Source organism: Monopterus albus, unplaced genomic scaffold (assembly GCF_001952655.1).
Source record: "Monopterus albus unplaced genomic scaffold, M_albus_1.0 scaffold250.1, whole genome shotgun sequence".
NCBI lineage: Eukaryota > Metazoa > Chordata > Actinopteri > Synbranchiformes > Synbranchidae > Monopterus > Monopterus albus.
Window position 1 is genome coordinate 1466750 of NW_018128130.1, and position 23865 is coordinate 1490614.

Sequence of the window (23865 nt, forward strand, 5' to 3'; positions counted from 1 at the left end):
GTTTGCAGTTGACACAATGGTCATGGGTCTCATCCGAGATGATGACGAGTCAGCCTACAGATGGGAGGTTGAGCAGTTGGTCCTGTGGTGTAGCTGCAACAACAGTGGGCTTCAGGAAGAGCTCCCCCACCTTACCCCCACTTACCATACTTGGCAGCACTGTATCAGCAGTAAAGTCCTACAAGTTCCTGGGCTCCACTATCTCCCAGGACCTGAAGTGGACATCAGGACCATCACCAAGAAAGCACAACAGAGGATGTAGTTCCTGCGCCAGCTAAGGAAGTTTGACCTGCCCCAGGAGCTGCTGATACAGTTCTACAGAGGAAGCATCGAGTCTGTTCTCTGCACCTCCATCAGTCTGGTTTGGCTCAGCAAGCAAACAGGACAAGTACAGACTTCAGCGGACAGTCAGGACTGCAGAAAAGGTCATTGGTGTGAGCCTGCCCTCCATGGAGGACCTGTACACCTCATGGGTCAAAAGGAGGGCAGAGAGGATCACTGCATTGGGGCAATTTGGGGGTTCAGTGTCTTGCCCAGGGACACTTCAACATGTGGACTGCATGCACCGAGATTCGAACCACCGACTCTCCGGTTGGGATACAACTGCTCGACTCACTGAACCACAGTTGCCACTGTTACCATTACTTTTTCCAACATCTCTTTATATAGGTGTGTTCAATAAAGACATGAACAATCAAGAATGTTTCTGTTTTATCAGCTCAGAAATAATGCGTTTGTTATTTGTGACTTGGGTGAAGATCAGATTACATTTCATGACCAATTTATGCAGAAAACCAGGAAATTTCAAACAGTGGTATGTGCGTTTCCTTGCAACTGTGCATGTATTTCTATAAGACTCTATAAGACATATTATTTGGGTCACTGAATCCTTTACTGTCGTTTTGACTGGGCATTATTTAGAGCTGAACGATTTAAGGAACATGTCTAGTTGCAACCAATATTGCAAGTGCAATTTAAATTCTTTTATTTTTATTAAGTAAACAATTTTAAACCAGTTACAATCATACAAAGCCTTCTCACAAATATATCTTGCTTTTATGTGTAATCAGATAAAATAACTGACTTTATGTTTGGGTTAAACCACTCAATCAGAGAAATTATATTCTGTTCTTATCATCTATGTAGTATTCAAAATATCAATATTTAAAATACATGTACTAACAACTACAGACTTTGCTACTTATGGTAATAATTATGTGCAGTTAGTTTAATGAACTGAGATCAGAGACTGCTGGATAGTGGTGTGCCAGCAAACGAGTTGGCTCTATGAGCCAGATTTCTTATGTGAACAATGTTGTTGTTGCTGCTGCTAATACACTACAGAATTTTTTTTTTGCCATACTGGTCGGTCATAAGCACTCTATGTACTGATTGTATGTTGCATTGATAGATGTGACCAATCAGGTGTGATGACAGACAGGGATCATGCCATCAGGTTAAAAGCGGGAGGGGTGGGCTGACGAGAAGAGCGTGCGAACAGCAGAAGATGAGTGACACCTGCAAACGATATAGCATTTGGATGCATTTTAATAATGAATGTAGAATTTGTAAATCAAAATCATTTCGAGCAGATTTTACTAACAATCTTCACAGGCATAGTAGAGCTGTACATCCAACATAGTGGGGGATGTTTGTACAGTAATGATTTTATACCAAACATGATGTAAAATATGTATTCTGGAATTTCCAAGGGTTAGTATAATTACACTGAATAATTTAAGTGATGTAGGTGCACACATATACTAATCATAGGTTAAAACACTGCTACATTTGGCTGAATAATAAAAGCCAGAAGTAGTACTAAGAAGCAGTACTTTGCACAGTGTTGGTCTTTAGAGGAGAGAGGGGCTGCACTCCTCTCTCACATTTGCACATAGCTGGGCAGAGGATGTGAAGGATCACTCTATAATGCAACAATCAGCCAGTAACGGAGACTGTATGAGCAGTTTATCAAACAGCTGTTGAACAAGCAGAACGCAAATTTGCAGAAATGTGTCAGCTTTACCACTTTGCCCGTGGTCCACTCTCTGAACTCTCCCTTTTATCCCTAAACCAATGAGTGAATGTCTGTCATGTCTATTTTTTCCTTCTTAAATATAACTTTCAAACTAAGAATGATATTAGCATCATTCCAAATGCCAGCAGTAGGTTTTCATGGTCAAGCAATTATATTGTTACAGGCAAACTGTCATGCAATATTGCTTTTATAGCATTACAGGGAAACTGAGCTGTACCTTGGTGGAGGTTGCACTCTCTAAGTGCTGTCTAGTCAAACTATTTTATAGTTAGATTCTCACAGCATTTGGTGAAGGTTAGAAAAGGTTCATAGTCTGGTTTGATAGAGAAGACGTCCACAGTGACTTCAGACACAAAATGTTTACCATTTAACCACAACTGCCATCTATAGCTAACTTTAACCAAGGTGAATTGTCACCTAAACTAGAGATGGTAGTCAGGATGTGAAGCCTGGTCTCTGGTGTCACAGTCCTGTACTTTGTATACTTGTCATCCATGAGGAACAAACACCTCCTAGTGCCTCCAGTGCACTTCATAAATTTAGAGCTTCATTTAAAAAAAATAAAATAAAATAAAAAGTTGCCTTTGAGCATAATCTAGTCAGCAATTATGTTTCTCACCATAGCAGAAGTGGGAATAATGGTAATTTCCAGAAGACAAGGCTGGATTCAGTGGTATACGATGAATGCTTACACAACAGTATGCTTCTGACAATGTTTTCATGCCTGTCAGACACCTGTCTCAAACAGACTGGTGAAGAGGGTGGAGCTATTTTGGATGCCAGTGATTCCAAAAGTAAAAGTCCCATTCATTTTTGGATAGATGAATCATTACTTGTGCTTAGATGGGCATGAAACTCTGCTGGCTAAATCATTAGTACAAAAGATTTTTTCATTTTAAAGAAAGGTACAAAGCTTCTGTTCATAAAAACTTTATGGGAGAAATTAACATCAGCAAGAACATCCAATCAATGAGCTTAAAATTCTGATACATTCACCACTAAGGGCAAGTGAAAGATCACGATTAGTGTTAAGAAAATGAACCATACAACCTGCTGCCTAATTGCCTTCACTAGAATTCTTGTATGACTCGTTCAAAGAATTAACTTTATGTACAGTAGCTACAGCTAAGTAACTTTGCGGTTGCCAGTTGTCATTAAGCCCGAGGACGCTCTTTTCACCACCTACAGCTTGTAACAACACAGTTAATAAGAAAAAACAAGTTCTTGTGATTTGAAAATCACTCAAATGGTATTCTAAAAATGATTAATCGTTCAGCTCTAATAATGTTCATTCTAGTAGAACAGTAGCAGCATTTCCTGCTTTAACTTTGTATAACCCTGGTGTCCAGTAAGTAATCACTATCCAGTAAAAGGGCCATATGGGCATGTCAGGTCAAGAGTGGGATGGTTGCTATGCAGACACCAGTGGTGTGGATAATAAACCCAGCCACTTTTGACTCAACAGGAACACATAGAACTGTCAGATATGTGGTGAGAAATAGCAGAAAGGGGGCCCTGGAAGCTGTGTGGCCCCTGGGGTCTAATGAAGGGGACATCAGCAGCTTTCAGAGGGCTATGCAATACTGAGACCTGCCATGACTTCCCTCCACAGCTGGCTGACAGCTAGATGAATCCAGCGCCACATCGCCGTGAAACCAGGGTGTCATGACTGATTTCGGGGGTTCATTGTGAAAAATAATAAGACTTTATTATATTTTCACAATGTCTGGATTGAGAGGATTTTTTTATAGTAGCAACCATAAAAAGAACACAGTCATCTATTGGCGGTCTTCATAGTTCAGTCACCGTATCGAACTGAAGGTTGGTGGTACCAAATGCTCCAGATGCTTCCACCTTTTGTCCATTTTGCCCCTTTAAAGCAGAACTAATGAAATAAAAACAAACTCAGATCACAAGGACATCCGACCTCCACTGCATTTTCTTACAGGGAACAGGTACTTAGCAGTGTTACACTGTTTTCATCATGGTACATTATCATCAGGGTTATCTACTGTAAGCGTGGGGTGGTAGAACCATTTTTGACAGTAAGCAGGAATTGTTTAAAAACTGATTATATTATGTGACTTATATGGTCCAGTATTTTTGGAGCATGCTTGTTGGCATAACTGTACATTACATAAAATCCATGGTGTGGAGCTTTGTCCTGTCTTACTAATTCTTTCCTCTCCCAGTCTTCCTGGACTACCAGGCACTGGGGCTGCAGTCACAGTGTTCGCTTGTTGAGAGTCAGTGGGTGGTCGGGATCATGTCACTCCTCCATGGTCAACCTTTTACAGTTAGTGACAAATTGGGCTTTGGTGCACCAGAGGAGGACTTACAGGAGACAGATAACTTTTTTTTCTCCTTTTCCAAAAGAGAACAAAGGTCTCAAATTAAAAAAGAAACTATTAGTGTTTCTTACAGTATCATATTTATTTAATAGGACTGAGTTAATCATGAGCCAATCACACCTATGTATAATAAACTGTACTGAAAAAAACCTTACACACAACTATATTCTCACTTGCCTTGTGAGGCATATGATAACAGTTTTCTTTTTTCTTTTTTCTTTTATTAAAGGAAATAAGCCATCTGCGGTAGCTGCTGTGGGACTACACTGGACGGTGACCACTGAACCAAATTGAAGCAAACTGCCATGCTGTTTGGTTGATAATAAATAGCCTGTTTGTCCTTACCCTGACTGTAACTTGGAAAAAATCCTCAGAATGGACTTTAAAGCTCGTCATTTCCTAGAGCCTGTCCCTCAGCCTTTCCTCCCTAGCTGAGTTGAGGTGACAGCCACAGGAGTGGACCCTCAGTGATAGGAAACCTGCTTCTTTACCTTTTCTGTTATTGCTGGGAAAAAAGGTTTGGCCCTGTACAACTGTTCCAGTGTTATATAGGTGTTTGCAGCTTTTGACAAAAAGCAAACTTCCTATTTCCTCACAGAAATGGAGAGAAAGGGCAGGCAACAGGCTCAATTATTCAGCTGCGAGCTGCTGTGGTGGTTTTGTGGAGAAACAGGTCCTCAGTGCTCCTCTGGATCCTGACAGAGCTGATTCACAGCAGCATTCCCACACAGGTGCTACTCAGGTCATTTCTTAAGTCTATAATGTTATGCTCCAAATAGGGAACCTTTATTTCCAAGCTCTCTATGGTTTTACTTTCTGAAAATTAGAAACAACATCAAGATTTCACTTTGAGAATTACTTTTGATGAAATTATGTAATTTCCTGTCCTGTATTGATGATGCCCCTCAATCTGTCACATGAGCTCTCTACATGAGTGCCCTCATGTATAGTATAAATGGCCATTCTGCTGTGGGCTTCATGCTGTACTGTGGCCATGGTTTTGTGACGACTGTTCTCTGCTGTCGTTTTTCATACATATCTAATAAAACATGCCTGCTTGAAATCATACCCTCAGGCAGGACAGAATACTTCAACATTAACTGTGTGACACTTATTTAATAACAGAAGCCAAACTTTTCAAATGTTAAATGTTGCCTAGTAAAATACAGTGTAGATTTCTGATCAGAGATGAAGTAAACAAAACAGGACAGGACTAGACATTTCTTTTTCTTTTTTTTTTTTGATACCTGACAGTTTGAGATACTGTAAACTATGGAAATGTTGGTTGATATCAAAACAAATGCTAAGTTTGATAATCAACTATAAATGACTTCTTCAGATTTCCATGTTATGATATCCATATGTGTATGTTTCTGTCATGATGTGTGGCTTCTTCCAAATCTCCACCTTGCACCTGTTTCAGTCTCTCAAGCTTATCAAATGTCAGTTGTCCAGCCACCAGTGACTGCAGAACAGATACCTGTGCGTAAACATGTTAAGATGAGTGCTTTACCTGAACGCAGCTGCTTTATGCGCCCATTACTGCTGCTGATGTCCACAGGCAGGAAGTCTTTGAACCAATAGATCTCTGGGTCGGGGTTACCGCTGGCTGCACACAGCATTGTAGCAGTGCGCGTTTTCTCCACAACCTTCAGCTGGGGCCCCATGTCAATTGTGGGAAAGCCATGAGGGATCTGGTCCTCTGTGACAAAGACAGAGACAAAGACACACAGGCACTCAGAGCTGGACATGATAAATGGATGAGCAAGGGCAATGCAATTTCATCCGAAGAGAAATGCCTTCACACAGAGAAAGGCTCCTAACACTCCTGCCATGATCGCAGAATCTGAAACACTTATGCTGCATTTCCCCGATCAGAACCTAACAAGGGGTATACCCTGTACTTCCCTTGATTATCACTGAGTGTAACCTCTGGGGTTGACACAGACCATCCTGCAAGTAGCTGCATGTTTAAAGATGGTGCTTGTAATGCTAATGCTTGAGGTGTGAAGACGAGGACATTTAACCAATCATTGGTGACAATGCAACACATTTCAGTAGGTTCCTCTAATTGAAAATCGCCTTTAGTGTGGCTGATTGCCAGTTCTGCTAAATAATGGACGAAACATAATGAAATCATGTGCTGAAAATCCTACTCTACATCTCTGTCCATGAGTCCAGACACAGCAAAAGCCAGAGCTTTACACACCACTTCAACCCTCTCTCATACATTATACATGATTTATTTGTAAGTATCACATCCAATAGGCAAGGGCGCAGATTCATTGTAGGAGTATTAATATTAAAAAAACACTGTAAAACATTTCACGTTTAAATTGTGTATTCCACTATGTATCTGCAGTGTACTGTGCCTGCATTGTGTGTCTCTACTGTTCTGCTTGTGACTTTGGCCTTTTCCCAAACCAGTGCCTGGCCCTTGAAAAACTATGCCTCTGTATGAATTCCCTCCCAGCTGTTGAAGACTCCCCAAATTAAGAGCAGGTTATAAACCAGCTGTGGGATGCTAAAGCTGGAGAGTTTGATTCAAACCTCTAAGTGTATTCTGAGTATTAGGATAGAGACATACCAAACTCATGGTCACTCTCCCAGTGTGCACCACACCACTGGCATTGGTCTGTCCCTGTCAGCGGCTTTTTGGCCGATTCAACCTTTTGAATTGGTGTTGACGGTCAGGCCTCATCAGTGGGAGAGAGAGAGAGACCACTCTGATTCGCTGTTCCGTTTAGCAAATCAATGCATGAGAAGAGAACTGTTCCGAGTAAGTCCCTTCAGCTTGTCGCTGAAGTAGCTATGATTTCACCCATTTAGTGCAGTTTCTCTTTGTTTTTCACCTCCACAACCTCCTTTCTTCTTTCACAACCAAAAAACCAAGGGCAGAGAACGGCAGTGTCATTTGCAACTTCTTATCAGACATATTCTCAGTTAGAAGTAGCTATAAATGGCAGCTGTTCTGAACGAGAGTTGCTCTGTTTACACCTTGTATTTCCTCTGTCTAGCTCTTCTTCTTTCCCTTTCTGAATGGCAAATACAGATACCGCCACCTGCTAGTAGGAGTAGTTATTTCTGTCACGCAGTCACAGAATGTACATGCTAGTCAACATTTGGCTGTAGTGCGTGCGGTGTGTTCAAGTGTCACTTTTTCAACCCAACTGGCCCAGACAAAGGCGACAGGAGGCGACGCAATAGTCGGCCTTCATGGCAGTCAGTTCTTTCATGTTGGCTTGGCGTGTCTCTGTCTTAGGTGTGGCACACCTTTCAGGTCACAGTCTCAGCAGCAAGCACATACAGCTATAGTAAGTCCAGAGGAAAAAACATGATTTACCACTTAAGGTAACTCCAAATCCAACTGTTGGGTTGATGCCATGAAATTAGGTACAAATAGCAATCTGTAGCCTGCAGGGATTTTACAGTTCATTGATGGACAAGATTTTGCATTTATGTTGTACTGCAGCAGTTTAATGGGAAATGATGTCATCTCTCTTGCTGACCTTGTAGACCAGAGGGGGAGACTGACCACCCTGAAAAATGATCACTGCCATTCTTATCAGATAGGCAACAACAAACTCAGCAACAGCTGTCTTACAATGGAGTGGTGTATGGTGGATGTATTTTTGTAGGCCAGCCCAGAAGTTAACATCACCCTGGCTCCTTTGACAAAAAGCCAGTGGGGTTTATCTATAGGCGTTTGGATTATTGCAGAAGATAAGCTCTGTGACAAACAAAAGTTTGACAATCACAAATGAACACCATCACTGTAATTTTTGAAGCCCAAATACAATCGTCAGAAGTAAAAAGCTGTTGTTAGACTATATACAAACTACACCATGGTCCCAGGATTTCAGCATCACCACCACAACTTCCAACTTGTAATTTGATTTAGCAAGCTTACCTCTTTTACTAACTCTATTCCTCTTAGCATGATCTGATCTAACTAGTGACTATGGCTATGTCAGTTAGTTAGAATAGTTTGCAACCTCTGTTAGCAACTACTTGTTAGCATTTTTAAGACACAAACGCTTTAAAAATCAGTAGTGGGGTATTTACCAACATGTTTTGGAAAATAAAATGTGAAAATGTATTAACCTTGTGTTAACCACACATCTTATTTCAGGTGTTAAACCAAAAACCCATTCAAAAAATCTTTGACTGGGAACTGGATGCTGGATTTTAAGATTCACTACTACAGTTCTAGGGTTGGAAGGTGTTACTTTCAAATTGTATTCCGATACAATTACAAAATACCTGTTAAAAATGTATTTACTAGCTTAATCCAAATATCACAATATTAAAGTAATTTAATGTGATTACTTTCCATTACTTTTGGATTACCTCAATGCAAAGTATGCAAACAAAGACAAGAGAAAAGAAATATCAATAAGATGGCTTTGGCTTAAGTGTTTGACATAAGTAAGACAACAGAGCAATGTAAGCCTGACAAATAGGGAAACCAAGATTTCTAGTATCATCAGTGTGTCCTCTGCTCAGTGTATCTTTTTAAGGAAAAACCTGCTTTTCATTAAGCAAATTCAGGCAGTGGGCCTACCGACTACCAGTTAAAGTTCTGGACGACAGTTTACAAAGCAAACATAAAAGAAGGTCCTGTGGCAAGGCGGACAGAGAGGTCTTTGTTTTAGTACATGGGTTAAGAACATCCTAAGATCAGCCACAGTATTCTTAACACATCACTTTATTGTTTGTCCAGCTTTTCATTTCTTTCTTATGTGTGAACGGCAGCCATTTAGATTGAGAGCAGCAGTGTTATTTATGCTTATTTAATTTAAATGTAGGCTACTTTGTGACATATGCTATTCACACTTCATATGCCTTCCTCTGTGGTTATGGTTAGGGTAAAGTTAGATTCAGGTTCGAGGAAACATCTCGACGAGGAAACAAATTGTGACAGATGATTGGCTACAGCTTCACTTGAGACCAGAGTGGTGATGTGAGACTCATGAAGTGTTGTAACGTGTGAGCATGTGCATGGTAGGATATTGTCAGGCTTGCCCGGCTGCACCTGCATCTCTCGTTTCCCTCTCTCACTTTGCAGCCACGTCTCACTCCTCAGGACACACATTCCACTCAATCACTGATTTACTCCAGCTGCGCCCACTTTATATCCAGTTCACGCGCCTCTCCCTTGCCAGTTTGTTCTCTACTTTCAGGGAAACTAGTCACGCTACTTATTTCCCATTCCTTGTTCATCTTAGTGCGTATTGTACATTTTAGTTTTTGTTTCTATGTTTCCTCCTGGACTGTTTTATCTGTCAGTTGTTAGACCCTCGCTACACCCAGCTAGTGATGGCCAATGAGGCTTTGTTGAAGCTTCGACACAGCGTTCACACAGATGGTTCATTACTCGAGGCCTCAATGACACAGTGATCCAGTAGGACATCTAGTGGTCAAGAAATTGAAGTGCAGTCAAGACGTGTCGCTTATTCTTTGTTACTACGTACTTACGTATGCGCTGCGCAGAGTGGCAGCAAGTTACAGCAACTGTGTCCTCTTTGTGTTCTTTCCCATGTTTCTATGAACTTCTGTTCTTATGTGTCTGTTCTTATGGTGTTAGGTTGTTCTCTATTGCTGCTGTAACACAGAAATTTCTCCACTGTGGGATCAATAAAGTACCTACCTACCTACCTTATTGGTTCATGGATTGTTTGGGATTTGATTCGCCATGCATATTCCTGTGGACGTAGTGGATTCCTACACTACATGGTTGCATTTCAAGCTGACACAATAAAATATAAAACATCTTGAAACATGTTGAAGACCATGTTTCTTATTTGGCATGTCTGATTGCAACCCTATATACTCCTCACTTATATTTTGTGTTATGAAAATATTTAAATGGTGCTGCTACAGTCATGAGATGTGCTCTACAAATTCAGACAGATGAATGAGACTGGTGCAAATACAGATTATAGCATGGACTTCAGCAAAGTTTGTTTTGGGGTTCATTGGTAAAGAGGTTCATGGGTATGTGGGTAAAGAGGGTGTGCTTGAAGAAGAGGGAAGTGGGTGTGCTTGTGTAATTGTTTATGAGTTTTTATTGAGAAATAACAGTATATCCACTGTTTTCGGACACAAGCAGTTTCTCCTTTTACAGACTATTTACCCAGCCTTGGAAAAAACCCATTCACATGGCACAGATGAGGCTGGGGTACACAGGAAATCCTTGGATAATTCATAGAGGCTTGGGTAACTATATATGCAATATAATTATATACTGTATATCTTATATATATAGGTAATATATCTATATCTTATCTATATCTAACGTGATTTAGGACTATCTATGTAACCATATCTAGTGTTATCTAACTATGTAACTATTATCTATTTCTCTATGTAACTTACTATCCATTGATCTATCTCTCTATCTACAGTGATTCTCCACTAAATACACAATCTGCTACAACAGTACTAACTCTCAAAGCAACTAACGGCAACAACAGCAACAAACCGACTTGCTCTGCAAAGTCAAATTCAAATGAACACCACTAAATAGGGATATCCTGTCTCTGAACACACTCGATCCAAAGCGATTCACATGACAAACCGAACCAATCAGCCGATTCACCTGACGTCCAACAAACCCAACTGCTTTGGACGTCACTCAAGTGATTCAAACATCACTAGTCATGTGACCGAAACATGCCTTGGCACAGTGGTTCGAAACAATTGGTTTATGAGCTACCGTGCATGTGTCGGAGCCTCGGGTGTCATAGGGCCATCACTACACCCAGCCAGCCACTTCTCACCACCGCAGCCACAGACAGCTATCTCCAGAATTTATCCATACATCACCTCACCCTTCCAGCCTCCACCAGCCAGGTCGGTACACAGTCCAGCTACTCACGACCACCATCTACTCTGTCTCCTCAGTCATACCACCACCACCGGCCAGCCAGTGAGTGGCTCTAATGTCCGCAGCCTGGTCCACCTACTCCCAAACCTTTAGTGACTGTTGACCATGCTGGTCGGCACCCGGTTATACTCACATCTCCCTGTATATTGTATATAGTGTTCTCACTGCACTTTTGTATATATCCCGTATAGCACATTATTAAAACTGTTTGCACCGAAGTCAGTCCTCTGGGTTTGTTTTTCTTCGCACCCTCACCACCCCGTAAAAGTGATGTTAAATGTTCATATATCCTTATCCTTTTTACATACAGAAAACAATGAGAAATAAATATAAATGGCAAATGAAATAGATATATGAACATTTAACATCACTTTTACCTTTATTGAAGACTCTTGTTGGCGTATGGAAGATGGCGAGGAGAAGAGAGGGAGGAGGAGAGGTTACTGTTTGGAAGAGGAAGGAGAAGGAAGGACTTCATGTATCAAGGCCCTATCCAGGGTTACTTCGGGGTCTATTTAGCAGTCACAACAAGCACAAAAAACAATGGCAGACGCATGGGATGCTTTGTGTGGGCGCTCAATTCTGGGAAATGAGTGGTCTAGTCACGCGGGCAGGCGGACGAGTTTGGTACGGACTAGTGATGCTGAACCAACCAATCAACTGTACGAAAACCAAGCGTATGTACAAAAACTGGGACAAAATTTTGACGAAAAAAGTTGTCAAAAACCGAATCGTACGACAAGTAGGGCATACGAAAACCAAGGTTCCACTGTACCTTTTTTTATTGTCCTAAATACATAACGCTGTTCTATGTTTTCCATTACTCCCCAAGCACTTTATTAAGACAGACCAAAGAGGGGTTTAAGTTGTACTGATGTCAGATTTCCAGACCCTGCAAACTGTCCATTTCATTATCTCATTATCTATACCACTTAGTCCCGAACGGGGTAGCAGGGGGGCTGGAGCCAATCCTAGCCAGCATCGGGCAAAAGGTGGGTACACCCTGGACAGGTCGCCAGTCCTTCACAGGGCCAACACACAGACAAACAACCACACACACTCACACACCTACGGGCAATTTAGAGTCACTAATCAACCTAAGCTGCATGTCTTTAGACAGTGGGAAGAAGCTGGAGTACCTAAAGAGAACCTGTGCAAGCACAGGGAGAACATGCAAACTCTGCACAGAAAGGTCGCGAACCCGGAACCTTCTCACTGGGAAGCAATGGCGCTACCCACCACACCACCGTGCTGCCCCCATTTCATTATAGATAGATCCTTATCCTTTTTAACAGAGCTTCCTCATCTTGATCAATTTCATTTAAGTCATTCCAGTTTAGGTTTTTCAATTAGACTTTACATATTCTGTGTGCTATTTGATGATAACTATTATGTCAATATTATTATTATTTTTATTTTTTGCAGAGGAATAAAACAAACCCTCTAAAGGACAAGTTTTCAAAAGTTTTAGAATTGCAATGTGACAAGCTCTCTGTGCCACTGGTGCAGCCTTTAATGAAGAGCTTAGAATAGGCTGCAAGAAGGGAAAGGATCTAAAATCAAACTCCAGAGAATAAAGGAGAAGTGACAACCTAGCAGGATGAATGCTAGTGGAAGATTGCCAGTGTCAACAAATTGCCTCATCACTCCACACAATAAGCAAATGAGACCAGTCATTTGGCATGCTCTCTGCTGCCACTGGGGTGCAAGGGAGCAAAAGCCAGAAAGGGGAACCTACATAAAAAAAAAATGTTAGGAGTCCTGAAGGAACTGGGCTTAGCACAAAAGTACCTTGGCCACTCAAATATCTCAGTGAGGCAAAGAAAAATAGCACTCAATCAGAGAAACCACTGCTGCCAAATCAACCACACTGTCAACAGATGCTGTAAACTGTGATTTGGTGTTTCTCCACTGTAATTCATCACTTTTAAAGCTATCTTTTTTTTTATGTAACTGCATTATGCTACTTGCCGGTATATACTGTATCTAGATGCCAGGAGCTGTACTCGTTAAACACTGTTAAGCTAAGAGTAGCTCCCAACTGGCTAATTTAGGAGAAATGCCTATCAGTCCTTTCCACTGCATATCACATTATTCAAACTGTTAACAATGTTGTAAGGCTATTCTGGTTCTTCTTTGTGTTTTTACTATGCTGTCTCCAAGAAAAAAAGTTTATATATGACTAATCTGAAACAGAAAATGTGCATTAAAGGAAGTCTAATGCCAGCCTGATAACATTTTTTATTGATGTAATAAGGAAAAGTTAACTTATCTGTAAAGTCACAAATATGTTGACTCTAAAAGATGAACCGGATCCGATCTGGATCAAGGATTTTGGGACACATTTTGTGTTATTCTGGATCTCGTTTTTCACAAGGGACCCATTTGCGTGAGCAAATGTTGTGCATTGGCTGAGTGCTCTTGATAAATTTGAATGATCTGACTGTGATATTATGCATTCCTAAACTTTGGCATTCCAGGCCAAATCATCAGTGAAGTGACTGCCGCTGTGCCACATGCACACCGCCCTCTCTCTATTTAGAGATGCGTGGATCCGGCTGCAGTGTGACGGCCACAACTATTTATGAAATGGAGCTTGTGTGAGGCTGAGTCTGAAAGTGGATGTTTCAAGTCATAAGTGTGAGAGTTGAAAGTCTGCGAGGAGACAGAGGTGACAGGGTGCCATCTGGATGTCAGGAGGCAGAGCTCAGCTTAATTGTTGAGTTTAACTGCTGACTGTACACTACAGTGTGTGTAATGATTGGTCAAGGTTCCTATTGTGACATGAGCTTCCTAATTTCATTGCTAGAAGAATATCACTCCCCATGGTGTTTTAGCTAAATGCTGCCAGTTAAAACATAATTTTTTAAAATCTATTTCTCAGTTTTGCATTCATATTTAAGTCAGTCACAGTTTTCCCAGGGGGCTGCTGCAGCCTGGAAATCACAAGTGGCTTTGCATTTGTTTTAAGAGAACTGGCCTACAGACAGAAACACCTTTCAGTCATTCTGAAACCCTATAACCTCTATCTTTTCTTAGATGACGTGGACAGATGCAGAGAACCAAAGCTTTGACATGCTCCCTGACAACTGAGCAAAGCTGGTTAGGCATAAAGGATTTTGTACCCTTCCCAAGACACCTGATACTCATCCATTAGCTCTGTGTGTATAGTAAATGAAAGGACTTCACAGTAAATATAACTGTTTCCAGGCTGAAAAGCCACACATCTGAGAGGAGAGGAATTACCAAGATTTTAAAGGAGACTATGCACTGTGACTCAAAAAGTAAAAACCCAAAATTGGTTATTAAAGTTAGCTGCCCCTGTGACCCCGTTCAGGGACTAAGCGGTTGAAAATGAGTGCCAAGCAATCTTGATACACAAGGAAAGCTGCCATTGGGCTGTAAGTCAAATATAGAGTTTATATGCAGAGTAACGCTGTACTGACATGTCCAGTCTGTCCACTCCCATCATCCATCCTGCCCTGCATCTTCTTATCACTTCTCTGAGAGGAGAAACGGTAATCCAACCCTCCTCTTGTTGCTTCACGGAATTTAACCCAAGAGTGCACACACTAATCTACAGTTTAGAAAGCCAGGTTTTAGTGACTTGAAAATATAGAAATAAATAACTGGAAGTTTTAATGCTAAACTACCAGCCTGCTATAAAAATGCCCTACTGGTTTGGAATTCACTCTGAACTCTCAAACCATGACAGATTTTATTAATACGACAGTCCATTACTTCACTTAAGATGAACAGCTTCACAAATGCCACCTCTGACAAACTTATAATATTCAGCTCCAGCTCACACTGAGCACTAAGTCTGAGAGCTGCATCCCTGTTGAGACTTCCTGACAGCTGAAGCAGAACAAATTCTATGTAAGTACACCAATAATAGACTGGCACTGGATGCCAGAGTCAAACCAGCTTTAAATATTAATATCTCTAACCAAGACATGTCCCTGTCAAAGTGTAGGAACAGAAAAGCATAGTACATCTTGATAAGTTGCAAACAACTTGATTCTGAATCAATACTGAGGGACTTATAAAATATCCTATAACAAGTGCATTTTAAAGCATTAAATGTGCTGGTGTTCTTGCTATAAGCTTAGACAGAACCTGCCTTAGACACATACTGTAACATAACATGACATAACATTGCATATTTATATTGTTTATACTGATGATACCTCGTCTGTTACTCGAGGTATAGAGTGCCTTGTTTTTATCCTTTTGCTGCTATAGCTCTGTGGATTTCCCTGTTGTGGGATGAATAACAGTTCATCTTATCTTAACAATAGCTCTTAACAATTATATCTTCAGAGAACTGTAATTCCAGCCTAGATAATCTGTACAAATGCTAAATGCAGCCTGCATGTGGATCAAATACTGCATGCCATGTGAAAAGTATCACTCACAACGATGACCCCAGAGAACTAGGATCTACTCTGCAGCGTCCTTCAGCTCTGTGCAACTGTTTTACAGCCAACAGATTTTCTGTTTGGTTCAGTCTCACCACTCTCATTCATCCACTTGACAAGGTGCTTATTGAAAAAGCTCTCATCTGATCCGCATGAACATCTAGTGGCTAGATGTTTATCTCGAATGCTGGAGAATGTCTGCTTAAACATGTAAGTAGTCTGTTTGCTAACACAATCTCCATATCAACTTAATGTCATAGTATGAAAATGTTCTGATCAAAACATTCCCCAAACCCTTAAGTGGCCACAGTAAAAAAAGGAACAAAATGAGTTTAAAGCAGGTTTAGCCAAACCTTGACCATAGTGCTGGCATATCAGGAAATGATAATATGAAAATGCAGGCATATTTTGAAACATAAAAACAAAAAAAGCTGTACTGCAGATGGAGGCTCCAGGTCAGGAAACATTCATATGGATGGTTTGGGAAGGTAATGACAGGAAAAGCATGGGGATGAAAGCAAGTGTCATGACAAGAAAGAAAGGCCACCAGCAAGAGACCGACATGTGACACTGTGTATCCAAAAACACCAGGACATGGTGGGCCCTTAAAAAAGTTTCTCAAAAGGATATTTGTAAATTTCAAAGTTCAATCCATGTAGTCTGCAGGTAGACTATACATATCCGGATCTAGAAAGCCTGGGACATTTAGAAGTTGCCTGATTATATTTATGATTACATGTGGTTTTTCACCACACCTTAAGAGATGTAAAGACTGGAGAAACTAGATACAGTATATTTAGGTCTTCCCTGAAAAGATATCAAACAGTTGGTGAACCTCTTTCCATTGATCTATTCATGATTTAGCCAATTTTACATTTGTTCTTGTTAGAAGGTCTCCTCTTCTAATCCACAGAATGTTGGCATTTAAGAATCATAGTTGTGCTCATCCAAACATTTGACCAGTGTTCAGTACTGCAAATCTGTTAATAGTATGTGGAACATTAAAAAGCTGTTGAGGTTTTATGTCTTTATTTTTATGGCCAATACATCAAAGAACCAGGTTTCTTTGAGGAAAAGAGGGTAAAGTTACTGAATCCTTGAAAAGTTGCTGTGGTGGACACGGAGCTATATCAGTGCTGCTGCATTATTTAGCAATGCTGATGTTGGTAACCGGGATGAGCCAGGAAAGGGGAATTCCCCTGAGGAAGATTTGCAGTCTTGGTGCAGACAGATGGGCCTCTGCAACCTGACATGGTAGATGAGGATCACTTGCACTCAGGACATTCCCACACTGACTGTGGCTGTGAGGGAATGCCTTTGACATGAAACAATGGTGCTCATGATAAGAAGGTAGAAGTAGAAAAGCTATACTGTTTCATTTTTGCTGTTGAAGGGCATACTGCTTTAAAACATCCCATAATGAATTGCATGTACTACAGTGATGCCAATGTGCTATTGTCAAAATCCAAAGACCTGTGTCTGTACCTGTATACACTGCTGATGTACTGTGACACCTCTTTAAATACATTTATAATCATAAATGACAATGGCAATATTCATCAAAAAATAAGTTTGATCCAAAGCACAGAACCGTAGATAGTTAACCATGCTGTTCTTTTACATTTGTTGGATTACATGCTAAAATTTGTAGTACAAAAGCACATCCTCAAAAGAGTACACCTATTTTTCAGGCGGAAAAAACTGAATAAATTAAATTCAGTTTGGTTTAATTTTATTTATATTACACCAAATCACAGCAAAAATCAATGCAGGGCACTTTAGACCTTACAGTGTTATCAAGAAAAACCCAAGAGTGACAGCAGAGAGGAAAAACTAACCTCTAATGGCAGAAACCTCTGATAGAACCGGACTCTTAGTAGGCTGCTGTCTGCCTTGACTGGTTGGGTGAGTGGACAGCAGATTATTTGGGTTATCTTCTTACAGGTTTTATGCCTGACTGTTTTTATGGAGCCAGAGTAGGAATCAGTGCTGAGTTTGCCAATTTCTTCTTGATAAAAGTTTTGTGTTTATTTTCTTTGGTTTTGTTTTTTGTTGCTGTTATTTTTTCTCTTATCAATCATGACTGATTGACCTATTTGTCCAAAGACGGTGAAGCTGCTTTTAGATATTATGTTGAACACAGGTGGACCGAACTGCTTTCTGACTTATCTAAATGTTACAATGATTAATTATCATCTTAGACGTGACCTAAAGCTAAAAAAACGAGGTGTACATATATTGCTTCTATGCAGAAGCAACTTGGTTTATACAAGTCTTTCAAACTCTTGCTTGCAAGACTTTTTTTCCTAACAAAATAAAGTATTATGTGATGTTTAAAGATTTTCTTGAATGGTCATAATCTCCAGTCAATTGCGTGTTCATATGAGCTTGCCTGACATCTCCTAGTTTCATTGCAAAAGTAGAATTTTTCAACTGCATTCAGTTTTGTGGATATAGTTTCCCTCCTGCTGCTGCACTGTGACCAGAGGATGTGGAGAAAAATACAGGGCCTGAGGCTACTGCATGTCCAGGAATGTTCCTGTAAGGGACTCACTGTTTTACCTGACCAGGTCTAACCTACAAGCAGCTGGCCAGTGAAGCCCCCCACGGTGGTGAATGATCAGTTCATCAACGCTGGATTCCCCTGGAGCACAGTACCTTTATTTTAATTGCTTGAGGCCAGTGTGTCTGCCGCATGTGATATGATGTTAACACCCATGATGTTATTGTCAGTGGGATGCTACCTGTTCACCTGTAACACAAGCAATTTGTGGGAGAAGATGCAACGATCACCTGTTGGATTTACTGACCTTGGAGCTACTTGAAAAGGAGTGTGATGTTCCCACTACTCAGTGGAACATAACGGTAAGTTTAATAAATATACAAGGGTTGACCATCTTGCTTTTGTGACACTATTTTGTAGCCACATTTTGCCCAGTAGTGAAGTTGTGGTATCAGGCTGCAAATCATCCAAAATACCCTCTGTCTTTCTCAATGTATTTGAAAACAAACTTACCAGAAAAATTACCTCTTGTACATAAATCAGTGTGATATCTGCCTAAAATGACAAAAATCACCTTTGTATTTGAGTTGTACTATGAAATTTTAGTGTGTCTCATGTCAGCTTTTTACCAGTGTGTGGTGGAGAGTACCCTTACTTTCTCCATTACCAGTTTGTATGGGATCTGCTCTGCTGCTGACAGGAAGGTGCTGCAGATAGTGGTGTTAGCTATCCAGAAGATCATTTACAGCCACCTCCCTTCTACTGAGCACATTTACATCAGTAGGTGTAGCAGTAGCATGGCCCGCATTATGAGGAACCCCACCCACCTGGTCTATGAGTTGGTTGATCTCTTCGGGCAAGAGGCTGCAGAGCATCAAGACGTGCTCACAGCAGTCTCAAGGACTCCTCTCACCCTGCTCACAAACTGTTTGACCTCCTACCCTCTGGGAGGCGCTTTAGTGCATGCTGCTGGTCCTGAGTACACATTTCATTACATGTGATGACATGTAATGATAATAAAAAACACCTTGAACTAATTCTTAACATGAAGGGGGCAGGGTATATGACCTATACTGCAATCAACCACCAGGGGGCAATCGACTTGTGGTGGCCTCACTTCTGGGAGCTGTCTCTCATCTATCCTTATATATAGTCTATGGTTTAAATGATGACAAAAGAACATGTTTTTACACTTATTGTTGCATCCGAGGATCTAGCGATTCCCAGCACTTTGTCACCGGGCACCAGGGCTGCCAGTTACTCCACCCCCGCTCATGTAGGAGTACGCTCCTGGTGGCGAGGCAGAGCAATACCTAAGCGCTGCATTGGTGTGTCCTCGTCGGCAGAAGATCTCTCATTCTTCTATCAGCGACTTCGCATATTACACGTCCTGGATCCTGATGTCCACTGGTACCGAACTACCCTGGTAAATTCATGTTATCCACTGTGTCGACCTGAGGGACATTACTTTATGTCTTTATGTTTTTCTGAACTGATTACCGAGGAGTACCTTATGTTTTTTTCTGAACAGCTCACCCAGGAGTACTTTATGTTTTGTCTCTGCGTTTGATCCTCACCACCTCCTTTTCTTTGCCTTCTCTGGTTTTGTCTGAACTGATTATCGAAGAGTGTTTCACGTTTTCTGAACTGGTTATGGAAAAGTGCTTTATATTCTTGTTTGAACTGTTACCTGGTGCCGCCTATATCTCTGTGGGCTATGCCCTCCCAATCGGAGATTGTTGTTTGTAGTCGGTGTCAAGTGCCTGGGCCAGCGAAGCGTGGGCGCTTGCTCCTGTCTGCATACCTAGGTGCTGGGACCCAAGCTTCTACCCTCTTCCCGGCTGCCGCCGACCTGCTCTGCCATCCACTGAGACTCCACATACTACACGCCAGCTCCTGCCTCCTAGAACTTCCTTCCTAGTCAACCACGCTCTCCTGTCCTGAGCCAGCATTCTTCTATACGCAGTGTCAAACCTCTCCTCTGACGCCGGGTGGCTCCTCCAGTGGTCCAGTCATTACAGCTGCCCCAGCTGCCCAAGACCCACACCGGTAGCTCCGCGTCTGATCCTCGCCACCATCTTTTCTTTCCCTACTCTGTCAAATAAATAGCTTTCTCTGACCTGGGTGTGAGTCCTGCATCTTCCTGAGTCCTGCTGTTCTGTTGGCATACGGTTCACCCATAACATTTATTAACTTTCAGAACTACTCTGTGATTCCAGTGGTTAGATTGAGAGTGTGTATTTAAGTGGCCAGAGTGCTCGTTCATGTTATTTACTACAGCTATCCTTTCATGACCCCAAAACTGCTTGAAAACAGTTATAGACTTTGAGAGCAATTAACCAGTGTCAGCCTTGGCAGCCATTAGAGTCCGACCAACCAATGAGCAAACCTTTGGCATTCAAGCAAGCCACAACATTAGCCTCAGGCCAATGGCACTTTTAATAATGCCACCATTTCACCAGTGCAGAATAGGCAGACAAAGGGTGACCTGAGAGTCTTGACAAAAGACTACACAGCTTCTCTTAGGCTTATAATTTTTCAAATACAACCCTTCTCTATCTCTATCCATCATTTTAATCAAGCAGATGCCCGGGTGCCTCTCTGGAGGAGTTATATACTCTTAATAAGATCTTCCTGGCAAATTAAAAGAGAGGAGGGTGGGCAGGACAACGCGGAGAGGGAGAGTTCTTGGCAGGGCACTTAAAACATTTTCCCAGTGCAGCATCAATTAAAAGCAACAAGCAGCTCCCGCATGTGCTGTGTACCTTTCTAATGAGTAGACATTTAGCCTGGCAAGTAGAGAAAAAAAGCTTATAAATTATGCTTTGGAAATGTCCATTTATTCTTTTGCTACTTTTGTTGCACACTAATGTGATAAGCAGGAAAAGGCCAGATTTTTCTTTTCATTTATTTTAAGAGATGTGTACAATATGTACAGTAGATCATATCATAATAGTTTTAGTTATTTACAGTACTTTGTGTAAAGAAATCAAAAAGTGTTCAATAACATTTTGACACTTGTAAAAAGCAGAGATCTGGAGATGTTGGCAGCACTACAGGGGAGATCAGAAATTAATTGATCAGTGATTCATCCTTGGGGAAAAAAAGCTTGATTTTGTAGCAGTTTTTAAGCCATCTGACAAAAATTTGACCAAGATTTCTATTTTGTAATTGACCTGACATGACCATCATCAGAGTTATAACCTAGTGTGAAGGACAAAACTAGTTAATTAGTTGGGTTGGGATCACATGACCGTAAAGGCCTTGTGTACGATTAACATTGTCATACTTGTAGCCAGGTGGTAAACATATACTAAGGGGAGATAAATAAATAACTCTGTTGATTTCCACTGATGGTGAAAGGTTCCCTAAATGTTTTCAACATTCCAAATGTCTTGGAATGTTTATGGTTTTCATGTTAATGTAACACAGTTCAATTTTGGTGATATGTAAAAGTAACCTACAGTGGGCTATTGGAGTTTAATGCTACCTAGTATCTTGGCCACTAGATGGCAGTATGGACTGACAGGTGTACATTCCGCTAGAACTTGACCAAATGCATTGTGGTCCCTTCTTTCTTTTACATTGGACTTAGCTTGAGAGTGGAGCGCCGTGATTTTTATAGGCTTACTCAACTCAACTCAACTCAACTTTATTTATATAGAGCTTTACCACAGCCACAGCTGACCAAAGTGCTTAACATACAATACAAATCTAAAATCGTAACAACATAAAAATAAAAACAATAAAACATACATTTGGGTCCAATCAAGGTAAAAATAGTCTCAGTCCTGTCCAAACGCCAATGAATACAAATAGGTTTTTAAATATGACTTAAAAATGGGCAACAAGGGGGCCTGCCTCATATAAAGAGGCAATTCCACAAATTTGGACCCACGACCGTTGAAAGCTCTATCCCCCCTAGTTTTCCGCCTGGCCCTCGGTGCCTCCAGAAAAAGCTGATCAGCTGATCTAAAGGCACCGCGACGGATTATTCGGACATAAAAGTTCCGTAAGATAAGAAGGAGCAAGCCCATTCAAGGACTTATAAACAAATAAAAGACTCTTAAAACGAATCCTAAAACGCACAGGAAGCCAGTGAAGAGACGCCAGAACTAGAGTTATGTGGTCCCTCTTATGCCCCCCTACCAATAACCGAGCAGCAGCATTCTGAATCCTCTGGAGGCGGGCAATACACGATTGACTGACTCCAGAGTACAATACGTTACCGTAATCAATGCGAGATGTAACAAACGCATGGATCACTGTCTCAAAATGCTGCCACAACAAAAAAAGCTTTACCTTCACTAACTGCCTAAGATAGAAAAAAACAGATTTTACGACCACGTTTATCTGGCTTTCCATTATCGATTTTGACTCTATTGTAACACCTAAATCAGTGATCACTGGTTGCACATACTGCCCCAAGAACCCTAAGTCTACCGGAGGAAGGTCATCAGATGTATTCGGGCCAAACACTATAACTTCGGTTTTGGCATCATTTAACTTTAAACGTCTTAATGACATCCAACCCTTAATATCAGCAAGACACGATAAAAGTGGCTGAATCGAGTAGGTGTCCTTCTTACTCAATGGCATAAAAATCTGGATGTCGTCAGCATAACAATGAAAAGAGACACCATGTTTCCTAACAATAGAGCCAAGGGGAAGTAAATACAGTGAGAAAAGCAGAGGCCCCAAAATTGAGCCCTGTGGGACCCCAGATAACAAAGGGGTTGTCACAGATTCAGCATCTGCCAACCCGACAGACACCGATCTACCCAATAAATATGATTTAAACCATGCTAGGGCAGCACCATGAATGCCCACCAAGTCCTGAAGCCGAGATATTAAAATGTCATGGTCAACCATGTCAAAGGCAGCAGTCAAGTCCAACAGAACAAGAATCACATATTCACCCACATCAGTGGCCAAATAAATATCATTAACAATATTAAAAATAGAATACTGCTGCAAACTACCACTACTAAAAGCCCCAGTATCCAGGGAAAGGCTATTTACACAATGAAGGAAACAGCGTTTGTACAGTGTTTGTTTTTTCCTTATAGCAATGACATTCACAGTCATGTGGTGCTGTTTCAAATGAGTTAGCAAGATTGACATGTTGCCAAAAACACATCCGATCACCGCTGAACGGACATATTAAGAGGTGGACCAGAACAAAATAAGCAATAAAAAATATTAAATGGGGGGACAGTATATTTGTCCTTTGTTGTTCAACTGTCAAATCAGAAGCCAACTTCAAAGTCGTACAGCTCCTCTGAGTTCACCAGTACCGAGACTCATACCCCTAGGACCAAAAACTAGTTTACTGAAAAACTAGTTTTAGTGAAAAACATCATATCTGTGAGGATCACTGAGGAGGTATTAACATTCCTCAAACTCAAATTTGAAACAACCAAAATGGCACATTGACCTTCTGTTGGAGGTTTGTCTGGTGCCCTTTTCATTGTGACTGGGCCTTCTCTAATTGTATAATGGTAGCCAAAAACTGCCACCAGCTGCAACTCTGAATAATGCATTTGTGGTAAATGGAAACGTGCACTAATCGGAATTATAATTTGCACATTTTCACAAAGGTTGGTTAAAATTAGCTGTTTGTTTGCACTACTAACCCTCTGTACCTGGGGTAGATTGAGATG

At 41.1% G+C, this 23865-nt stretch overlaps 1 protein-coding gene across 10 annotated transcripts in view; it reads right to left on the minus strand.

The window, feature by feature from the left end:
• ptprfa (protein tyrosine phosphatase receptor type Fa) overlaps nucleotides 1–23865 on the minus strand; it is a 562000-nt gene that overhangs the window by 246086 nt on the left and 292049 nt on the right. For all 10 annotated transcript variants that reach the window (XM_020620922.1, XM_020620921.1, XM_020620919.1 and 7 more), the window contains exon 5: nucleotides 5903–6091. In XM_020620922.1, the coding sequence (XP_020476578.1) occupies nucleotides 5903–6091 (189 nt within the window). The remainder of the gene's footprint in view (nucleotides 1–5902; nucleotides 6092–23865) is intronic.